The sequence below is a fragment of the Leuciscus leuciscus genome (assembly GCF_965113295.1).
Source record: "Leuciscus leuciscus genome assembly, chromosome: 23".
In the NCBI taxonomy this organism is placed as follows: domain Eukaryota; kingdom Metazoa; phylum Chordata; class Actinopteri; order Cypriniformes; family Leuciscidae; genus Leuciscus; species Leuciscus leuciscus.
This window is the reverse complement of record NC_138747.1, coordinates 1,288,495-1,299,802: the sequence shown is the minus strand read 5'-3', so window position 1 is coordinate 1,299,802 and position 11,308 is coordinate 1,288,495. Positions and strand designations below refer to the sequence as shown.

Sequence of the window (11,308 nt, the reverse complement as noted above, 5' to 3'; positions counted from 1 at the left end):
AAACTAACAGAGCGCCGGGACGCAGATCGAAGATCACTCCCGTCACCCGGAAAGCAAAACATAATACGTATAAAATAATACATAATAAGGATATATCAAATTGAACAAGTATAATAATATATCATATTAAATATACATTAAAAAAGTGCACGCTTACTTTTTTACATCTCTAAAATTTAGAAAAATAGAAATTGTTTGGATATACAGCTTGATTTTGTTTTTTAAAAATACTGATTTATTAGTTACTTAAATGTGCTTTATCTCTGGGTTTTTTTTAGAGTGCGATGACGCAATGACGCACGGCGGCCGCAGACAGAACTAACAGAGCGCAGAGACGCAGATCACTCCGTCACCAGGAAAATACAACATATGAGTAGCACAATAAATGTGACCATTTTTTCAAATATAGAACGTATAATATAGTTTAAAAAATATACATTACAAAATTAAAAGTGTATGCTCACAGTTTTACAGCTCTATGATTTTTTTTTTTTTGAAATTACAATTGTTTTGGATATATGCTTGTTTTTGTTTTCGAAAACAATAGTGGCTTTGATTACTAAATTAGTTTAATCTCTGGTTTTTTATTTTTTAAAACAAATTAATGAGGGTTTACTTGATATTTACCCACAATAATGATTATGTTTACCACCTGTGACGTCTTTCTTGAGAAACCATTGAGTTATTTGAAAGACATAATCTTGGCTGTGTGGCAATATTACTAACGATAATTAATATTATAAAAATAAAAATAAATAAAAACTTCAGCGTGAATGTGATCACGTGACGACAAGGAGCGCTGCGGCGCGCGCCAGTGACGTCAGTGCGCGTCTGGCGGGAATCTGACGGCTCGCGGAGTGTCAACAAACTCCCGACGCGTTTCATTCACATTTATTCGACCATAAAGAGATTATTTATTCTGCTTATTCTCTTCCATCGGTCGTGTCAGCTGTAGTGAGAGCGTCTATCCTCCTCTAGTGGAGCGCGTGTGTTCTGTTGTGCGGTTTATAGGTGGAGATATGCAGGCGTTTTTGAAAGGACCTTCCTCACAGAGTGTTAAAGCTCAGAAACCTTCCTCATCTTCATCTTCATCAGGTGGAGAGAAGAAGCAGAGAGCACTTCCCTGGGTGGAGAAATAGTAAGACTTCATCATATCTGCATAAACGCTCAGTATTCATGTGATCTGACTGAGAGTTATTGATATATCATATCAGCAAACGTAAAAAAATGAAACTGAATTATGCTTGTGTTCATAGTTGACCTCAGATTTCACCTGTTCATGTTTTTGATCTCTATAGCAGACCGAAGTGTGTGGATGAAGTGGCCTTTCAGGAGGAGGTGGTTGCAGTACTGAAGAAATCTCTAGAGGGCGCTGATGTGCGTGAGGCGAAGCATCAATGTCACATGTCAATTTTATTTATGTAGCATTTATATAGCGAATCATCACAACCAGGGGGGCAATGTTTCAGAAAACACTGAAGCTTCCCCGGGCGCCGCCATTGATTAGCGGACCATCACCTGCAGTTAGCACTCCATTGACTCCCATTCATTTTGGCGTCACTTTGACAGCGAATAACTTTACATCTGAGGCGTTTAAAGACTCCATTTGTCCATTATTTATTTCTAAAGAAACACGAAAATGTATAAAAGGCTCCATTACCTTGTATCTTACGTTATGGCCCCGTAGAAGCAGTTTTTGTAAAAATGGGCTAATGATTGCGTCATAACCACGCGACTCTCTGTCGGACAGTAGAGAGATTACCGTATGGACAGGAGGAGAAGCTCACGGGCAATCGGGGGGACGTGGAGGCAGAATGACAAAGTAATTCATCAGAATACTTAGCAAAGTTTCTCCTGCTCCTAGCTCATGGACAGCTCCTACTCATGCTCTCCGTCTCTGCAAGATTCGGAAGGGAATGATTCAGATTTCTCTCGGCACAGCTACTAGAAGACAGACGGGTTGCTCACGTCACATCTACGTCGTCAAGCTCAGTTTGAGTCTGCGCAGTACGCTCGACCATCAGGAAGTGAGAGCTTCAGTACGCTCAGCCATCAGGAAGAAGGGCTTCAGTACGCTCAGCCATCAGGAAGTGAGAGCTTCAGTACGCTCAGCCATCAGGAAGAAGAGCTTCTAATTTGCTTCACTTTTCTCCTTTGAGTCCAATGGTGTCCATTTCTGATTATGATCACAACTCGCTAGGGATGGCCGATACCACTTTTTATTTTATTTTTTTATATATGATACCGATACTTTCAATGCCAGTATCACCGATATCGATACGATACCTCTAAACTGAACTTTAAAATAAAAAAAACTTAAATTATTGAATTACTAAGAGTACAATGGGTAATGATACCCTCTTGACATTTATATTTGAAAGGCATTTTAACATTCAATACGCCTTAATTGGAACTTATTCGATTTTTTTGTTTTGTTTCCGCATGGTTAAGAAGTTTACTTGTAGTGGTAACCATGGAAATCTACAAAATATTATAGGCCTAATTGAACTATGGTCATTATAATGTCACTGTAATATCGATATTTTTATCTCGACGTTAATTCCACTCTCTCTGTTCCAGTGTTATTACCGTAAACTAAATGTATATTTGAAAAAAGTACATTAATTATAACTAGATGAGTGAAGTTTGTGAATAAACTTTGATGTTGGCTTGACAAAGCGTTATCTGATAGTTTGCAATAACTTTAAAACATTGCTAGCCTGGTTTAACATGTTGTTAGCATTAAAACAATGGTAGCTTGATTAGCATGTTTTTAGCATGATTTAACACATTAATGTGTTTTAGCATGCTGTTAGCATGTTGCTAGCATAATTTAGCACAGTGCTAACATGTTTTAACTTTTTGTTAGCATGTTAAAATGTTGTTAGCATGATTTGACCTGTTGCTACCATAAATGAATGCTTTAACGTTATCAAGATGTTGCTAGCATGATTTAGCACAGTCCTAGCATGATTTAACATGTTGTTAGCATGTTTTAAAATGTTGTTAGCATGATTTAGCACATTGTTAGTATGAATCGGTATGTTGCTGCTATCATGATTTAGCATGTTGTTGGCATGTTAACACGTTGCTAACATGCATTAGCACATTGTTAACATGTTGTAAGCATAATTTAACACAGTGTTAGCATGTTTTAACATGTTGTTAGCATTATTTAACACATTGCTAACATGAATTGGTATGTTGCTACTATGATTTAACATGTTGGTGACATGTTAGTGTGATTTACTACCTGGCTAGCATGAATTAGCATGTTGCTAACATGATTTGGTGTGTTGCTACTATGATTTAACATGTTGGTGACATGTTAGTGTGATTTACTACCTGGCTAGCATGAATTGGCATGTTGCTAGCATGATTTGGCATGTTTTGTTGCCAAGGGAACATTTCCAATTTTTATTTATAAGTATTTCCAATTGCATTTTATCCAAAGCGACTTACATTGCATTTCAAGGTACACGTATACATTCTTATCAGTTCTTAATGAACCCATGACCTTGGTGTTGCAGGCGCCATCGCTCTACCGTTTGAGCTACAGGAAAGCTAACAAATAAAAAAATTACTAAAACTGAAATAAAACTTTATAAAAACAAGGAAATTAAATTAAAAAGCAACAAAATAGAAATCTGAATGAATACAGTAATGGCGTAATGATGATGATGTCTGTCCTCACAGCTGCCCAACCTGCTGTTCTATGGACCGCCTGGAACAGGAAAGACGTCCACCATCCTCGCGGCGGCCAGAGAGCTTTATGGGTAAGATCTGCAGAGAATGACGATGCTGATGCGCATTGAGATTCAGACGCGCGTGTGCTAATATCCTCGTGTTGTGCTTTAGGCCGGAGCTGTACCGACAGAGAGTCCTGGAGCTCAACGCGTCTGATGAACGAGGGATTCAGGTGGTGCGTGAGAAGGTGAAGAACTTCGCCCAGCTGGCGGTGGCCGGCTCGCGAACAGAGTGAGTTACGCCGCGAGTAAATGCAATGATTTCCCACCGATTAGGGTTGGGGATCGGATACTTGTTATAAAATGAATTTTGATTCCTCTTATCGATTCCTTTGTGAGCATTTCAATATGACTTTTCAAGCGTGAGATGTTTTCAGTGTTGCACACGTGTATCGGTATATTGGATCAGTGCAAGTCTTAAAGTGACAGCAGCCTAATATTCCTTCCGTCTCTATAATAACACTAATATTCCTGCCGTCTCTCTATAATAACACTAATATTCCTGCCGTCTCTATAATAACACTAATCAAACAACAGAAGACAGAGAAAATTCACTCGTTCTTCACTGAATAACTTTTGTAACTATATTATTAATGTATATATTATTTATAAAGTTTAGTGTTATTGTACATTTGATTACAGTTTCTGTACATGAATACCTGAAAATCTTAAAACACTGTTTATTTCAATCATATCAATGTTCAGTTGTATCTATTTAGAATGAATAGAATTCGGCATTTATATATCGCTTTCGTATGTACTAATGTACACCCAAAGCGCTTTACAATCATATCAGGGGATCTCTCCTCAACCACCACCACCAGTGTGCAGCATCCACTTGGATGATGCGACGGCAGCCACAGTACAACGGCGCCAGTGCGCTCACCACACACCAGCTATAGGTGGAGAGAGGAGAGAGAGTGATAGAGCCAATTCAATGTAAGGGGATGATTAGGAGGCCATGATTGGTAAGGGCCAATGGGTGGAATGTGGCCAGGACACTGGGGTTACCATGGGATTTTTAATGACCACAGAGAGTCAGGACCTCGGTTTTACGTCTCATTTGAAGGACGGTGCTCTTTGACAGTATAGTGTCCCCGTCACTACACTGGGGCGTTAGGACCCACACAGACCACAGGGTGAGCGCCCCCTACTGGCCTCACTAACACCTCTTCCAGCAGCAACCTGGTTTTCTCAGGAGTCTCCCATCCAGGTACTGACCAGGCCCAACCCTGCTGAGCTTCAGTGGGAAACCAGTCTTGGGCTACAGGGTGATATGGCTGCTAGCCATTTGTTGTGATTGCTTATTTTTTATGTTTTTATTACCGAGTGTTTATTGTCTTTAATCTTTGTTTTTCTATGGTGATTTTAAACCGCAGGCTAACGTTCCTTGAGTAAGAGTTCTTTATCCTGTTGATTTTTGTTCATGATATTCTGCTACAATTAAATATTTTGCAATAAGACTAAATGGTTTTTTTATTGTTGTTGTTTTCATAATTTAAATCGATAAGAATCGATAAGCAGAATCGAAATAGGAATCGGAATTGTTAAAATTCAAACGATACCCAACCCTACCACCGATCGAGTTTGTCTGAACGCAAGCTTTTTCCTCTCTGAATCCCAGCGGGAAACCTTGTCCGCCGTTCAAGATCATAATCCTGGACGAGGCGGATTCCATGACCAACGCGGCTCAGGCGGCGCTCAGACGCACGATGGAGAAAGAGTCTCGAACCACGCGGTTCTGCCTCATCTGCAACTACGTCAGCCGGTCAGTGTGAACGACACGAGCGCTCAAACCCGCGGCGAGCTTCTTCTGCTAACTCACTAACTCTCGTATGTTTCTGCAGGATCATCGAGCCGTTGACATCCAGATGCTCCAAGTTCCGCTTCAAACCGCTGGCCAATGACATTCAGCAGGAGCGACTGCTGGAGATCTGCGGGAAGGAGAACCTCAAGTACAGCAAAGATGTAAATCAAGCAGTCTATAATTATTACCCATGAAGCAGGGTTGTCTGTAGTCGCTGCTAATATCAGTAAAATGTTGCGTCTGACTGACTTACTGACTAGCGGCCATTGCGTTCACACACTCAACGTGTGATCGTCAACCAGTGGATCTCTGAGCTGAGTGAGTGAGTGGAGGCGGGGCTCATTTGCATATTCATAGAACCACGCATACTAAATGAGGCAAGGGTGTCGAGTTACACTCAAGATATTTTAAGGCATAAAGACATTTATTTTCAAGGAAAAGACATTTAAATATGTAATTTTGGTGATCAAAGATGAGTTTAAGGGCCCTTTCACACCTACCTTGTTTGGTCCGGATTTTCTGACTTTTCAGTTTGGTCCGAATCAAAATTACAGGTGTGAAAGCTCCCCCAGACCCCGGTCCAGACCAAACAAATGAAATTTGGTCCGACGAAAAGAGGTAGTCTCGGTCCGGATCAAACTGAGCAAAGGTTTGGTTCGTTTCTAGTGTGAAAACATTTTCTGTTTGGTTCGGACTTCCAGACCATTTACAGGAAGTTCCGGTGGTTCCCGCGTAGCCTAAACCACTGAAGAAGAATATTTATGTGCCGATCTGTCAGTCCTGCCCACAGCGTTTCTTCCAGCACACACACACACATATTTGTCCTGCGTCCTCCCGGCGACGATAAAATGTTCACACAACGAGGACGTTCATTAGCCTTGAGTATAGTCGGTGCTGCAGGGAGTAATGCCATAATAATAAAAGTATAGTGGCAACGATATGCGTCTGTTCATTTATTCTTGTCAAAGTTACCCGCCGAATTGACAACACGCTGACATCAGACGCATGTCCGTTTACAAACCAATCAATGTAAAGATGCAGCCCATATAGATGATGACGACAGGACGCAAGTACGTCATGTAAAGTTCTTTAGTGCTCTTGCATAATTGCAATGTGAAACCAAACCAAAACTACCCGAATGGATACAATGTATCAAAACGTGAACTTTGGTTTGGACCTTGGTGCGGACTCTCAGGTGTGAAAACGCCCTAAGGGATGCAATTTTGACTACAGGGGACTTTAATGTTAGAACTTTGTCTGTTTTTGCTTTATTTTGCAAGAAATCCAAAGTATACATTCCCGTTTACACCTGGTGTTATCATCCGTCTCTTCGAGGGGAGAGTCTATTGGGGGGAACGTATGGGGGATTTACATATGAACAAATGACAGAAAAACATATGTAGAGCAGCAGCTTTAGTTTCTGCTCTGACAGCCGCAAGACCAGCCGAACGCAGTGAGTGTGTGTTAGAAATCAGGAATAGTGAGAGAACATTGTGCTTGGTATGTTTTTCATCTTCAAACCAAACTTGGGTCTTCAGCCAACAGAGTTTAAATCCCGTCTGGCTAGCTCGCTTCCGTGATGTGTAGCTCAGTTGGCGTCTTTTTTGGCTTTTCGAACGCTTTCAACCACATGAGCGTTTACACGAAAGCAATCCGGTCGAAAGCATTTTTGACTTCCTCTGGAAGTGGTTGAAAGTGGACAAACTCAAAATGTTTTAGTCCCCATTTATATTTAGTGTCCTGTCGACCAAAGCGCATCTTAATACCAGATGTAAATATGGCCATAAAGGAGAATTTTTAAAAAGAGAGATGTGGGAGGAGCTTGAGTTTGTTGTTTAGACCGCGAGAGGCGTCTCTCAGTTAAGCTTACACTACTCCTACGTCATGCGTCAGGTCAGAGGTCATGCGTCACTCTTCCGCTGGAACTAGACTCTTTGTTACCGGAAGCAAGTGATTATAGTTGATAAAGTTATAAATATGGATATTTTCCTTGGCTTCAGAAGGTCTTTATTAACCCCTGCAGGCGTATGGATTATTGTTATGATGGATGGATGCACTTTTTTTGGGCTTCAAAATCTCAGGCTCCATTCACTCCCATATAAAGCCAGGATATTATCTAATAGAACTCTGATTGTGTTTGGCTGAAAGAATGTCGTGTACAGCTAGGATGGCTTGAGGACGAGTAAATCATGGGTTAATTTTCATTGTTGGGTGAATTAACCCTTTAAAGCACAAGCTTTCTTTTATGGAGTTAATATTTTAATGTGTGTGTTTGTGTGTGTTGAAGGGAATCGATGCTCTGGTGAAGGTGTCAGATGGAGATCTCAGGAAAGCCATCACGTATCTCCAGAGCGCCGCGAGACTCAATGCTGAGCGGGAAATCACTGAACAAATCATCGTTGAGATCGCCGGGGTGAGTGAACGTGCCGGACGGAGACCGATGCTTTTAATAAACCGGCCCTAAACTCTACTTTCTTTTCAAGGTGGTTCCACCCAAAGTGATTGAAACGTTCCTCCAGATCTGTTACAAAGGCGCTTTTGAGAAGCTGGAGTTCGCTGTGAAGGTGAGACTGAAAACACACACTGTTTACAAGGGTTCGTACAAGTGCTTAAAATGCGGGAAGTTCTTGAATTTGACTTTTTGAAATTGAAGACCTGGAAAACCCTTGAAAACAATATATGCGAAATTAGTGTTTAAAGGGCTGGTTGATTATGATTTAACTTTTCTAACTTTAGTTAGTGTGTAATGTTGCTGTTTGAGCATAAACAACATCTGCAAAGTTCAAAGCAAAGGGAGAGATTTTATTGTAAAGAAATCGCTTTTTAAGGACTACAACAAACGGCTGGTAGAGACTACACCACATTCCTCCCGGGTTAGTGACATCACCAACCCTAGAATTTACATAAACCCCGCCCCCTGAACACGATTTATAGATTATCAAGACAGAATATGCTAATCAATGACTAGAAGATAACAACACATCAGCTTCATAAATTCATCAACTAACTATTCAGAAATGTCCTGTTGCTTCTACATGTTGTCTCTTCTTCTTGAGTCTCTCCATCATTGTCTGACTCCGGTTTGAACATAAAAAGCTAAAAGTTTTTGAAATTTTCAGTACATGTGTGTGTGAGGTAAAAGGACACAAGCTCTTGAAGCTCCGCCCCCTGTGCCGGGAGCAGCAGCTCATTTGCATTTAAAGGAACAGACACAAAAACGGTGTGTTTTTGCTCTCCCTCAAAAAGCGAAAATTTTAACATGCTATATAATAATATCTGTGGGGTATTTTGAGCTAAAACTTCACACACACACTCTGGGGACATCAGAGACTTATTTTACATCTTGTTAAAAGGGCATTATACCACCCCTTTAATTTTATCGATAAAACAATCTTTTCACACAAAATTAAAGCTGCAGTCCGTCTGATATAGAGGCGTTTTGAATGGCTATGAGTGTGATATTGCTCATAGAAATCTAAAGTTTATTATACAGCTTTTATTCTTCAGCTCAATCATATATTAATGGGAGAAAAAAATCAGTTTGAATAAGGAAAGTGATTTCTTTGTCACAGTATCCTTTCAATGGTTAAAGTTACTGCAGTCACTGCATCTGCTGCACTTTATCTGTACCATTTTGTTTTATTGGTTTATTTTTGTTAATCTATTTACCTTTTTTTATTTTATTTAAAAGATACAAATATTGTTTGATTAATGAGATCTCTGATTGAAGTCCTTGAAAACCAAAAAAGTAGTGCTTAAAGTCCTTGAATTTCATTTTACAGCGTCTGTACAAACCCTGTTTAAGAGTTCTCAGATTCATTATGTTACAAAATATTCTTCTTGCTTAGTATTCCTGTCTCGTTTTCTACTAAAAAAAAATACATAAAAATCCTTAAATCAAGATATTTACTTAATGCACTTTTTTTTTGTGCAAATTTGTTAATTTTTTATAAATTTTACAATAACCGACTTAATATCTTCAATCATTTTGCTTCTCCAGTAAATGTATCTTGATTTAAGAATGTTTATATCTTTAGGATATCTGAGGAAGAACATCATGTTTTTCCGTGTGTGAATGTTTTCAGCATCGGTTTTCTGCGTCTCTAAACCGTAAAGCTCATAAAGTCTTGATTTGTGCAGGATCTGATCGATCAGGGATTCGCTGCAAACAACGTCCTCAACCAGTTACATGAGGTCATCATCGAAGAGAAGCTGAACGACAAACAGAAATCTGTCATTGCAGAGAAGATGGCCGTAAGTGAACAGAGACTCCACGCTGAAATAAGAGAGTTGAAAGTTTTCTTGTTCTGTTCAGTGGAAATGTATGGAAACTTGTTTCCGCCACAGAATAAAACATTTTAAAAGATAATTCCGACTTTATATCTCACAATTCTGAGAAATAGTCAGAATTGCGAGACGTAAAGTCAGAATTGCGAGACGTAAAGTCAGAATTAGGAGGAAAATTCTAAGGAAAAAAGACTGACTTAAATCTAAAGACGCAAATCTGACTTTACGTCTCGCAATTCTGACTTTACGTCTCGCAATTCTGACTTTACATCTCGCAATTCTGACTTTACATCTCGCAATTCTGACTTTACATCTCGCAATTCTGACTTTATATCTCGCAATTCTGACTTTACGTCTCGCAATTCTGACTTTATATCTCGCAATTCTGACTTTACATCTCGCAATTCTGACTTTATATCTCGCAATTCTGACTTTATATCTCGCAATTCTGACTTTACATCTCGCAACAATTCTGACTTTATATCTCGCAATTCTGACTTTATATCTCGCAATTCTGACTTTACATCTCGCAATTCTGACTTTATATCTCGCAATTCTGACTTTATATCTCGCAATTCTGACTTTATATCTTGCAATTCTGACTTTACATCTCGCAATTCTGACTTTATATCTCGCAATTCTGACTTTACATCTCGCAATTCTGACTTTATATCTCGCAATTCTGACTTTATATCTCGCAATTCTGACTTTATATCTCGCAATTCTGACTTTATATCTCGCAATTCTGACTTTATATCTCGCAATTCTGACTTTACATCTCGCAATTCTGACTTTATATCTCGCAATTCTGACTTTATATCTTGCAATTCTGACTTTACATCTCGCAATTCTGACTTTATATCTCGCAATTCTGACTTTATGTCTTGCAATTCTGACTTTACGTCTCGCAATTCTGACTTTACATCTCGCAATTCTGACTTTACGTCTCGCAATTCTGACTTACGTCTCGCAATTCTGACTTTACGTCTCGCAAATCTGACTTTACGTCTCGCAATTCTGACTTTACGTCTCGCAATTCTGACTTTACGTCTCGCAATTCTGACTTTAAAAGTCTCAATTACTTTTTTAATTTTTTATTGTGGCGGAAACAAGCTTCCATTGAAATGTTTGTTTTTTGTTGAAATCACATGTTCTGATCTGTCTTACAGGAGGTGGATAAGTGTCTGGCCGATGGCGCCGACGAGTATCTGCAGTTATTGAGTCTCGGCTCGGTCATCATGCAACAGGCGGCACAGAACACCTGAGCTGACCAATCAGCAGCTCCGTTACACTTCAGCTGACCAATCAGCTTCACACATGGCTGCCTAGATTGCTGTTTTCAACTTTTTGTACATTTGAAATATGTAATTAAAACATTTCTTTCCTATATATGTTGTGGGGTGTTTTTTTTTTTAAACATTTTATATTTTTATTCAAATATTTAGGATGTGCTGCCATAGTTATCAAC

At 39.4% G+C, this 11,308-nt stretch overlaps 1 protein-coding gene across 1 annotated transcript; it reads left to right on the top strand.

Moving 5' to 3' along the window:
- The first annotated feature begins 804 nt into the window (after positions 1 to 804).
- Positions 805 to 11,229, top strand: rfc4 (replication factor C (activator 1) 4). The gene is made up of 10 exons (XM_082155956.1): positions 805 to 1,138; positions 1,299 to 1,377; positions 3,697 to 3,776; positions 3,859 to 3,978; positions 5,371 to 5,514; positions 5,594 to 5,714; positions 7,841 to 7,966; positions 8,037 to 8,117; positions 9,694 to 9,807; positions 11,010 to 11,229. Exons 1-10 carry the CDS (start codon positions 1,020 to 1,022, stop codon positions 11,103 to 11,105), a joined length of 1,080 nt encoding a protein of 359 aa, XP_082012082.1. The 5' UTR covers positions 805 to 1,019; the 3' UTR covers positions 11,106 to 11,229.
- Positions 11,230 to 11,308: the final 79 nt, after the last annotated feature.

Bases quoted from the DNA above. Each gene is read 5' to 3' on its own strand.
- rfc4 (XM_082155956.1), top strand. From the start codon at position 1,020: ATGCAGGCGTTTTTGAAAGGACCTTCCTCACAGAGTGTTAAAGCTCAG. The intron at 1,139-1,298 runs GTAAGACTTCAT...TGATCTCTATAG, and splicing joins CTTCCCTGGGTGGAGAAATA to CAGACCGAAGTGTGTGGATG. The intron at 8,118-9,693 runs GTGAGACTGAAA...TGATTTGTGCAG, and splicing joins AGCTGGAGTTCGCTGTGAAG to GATCTGATCGATCAGGGATT.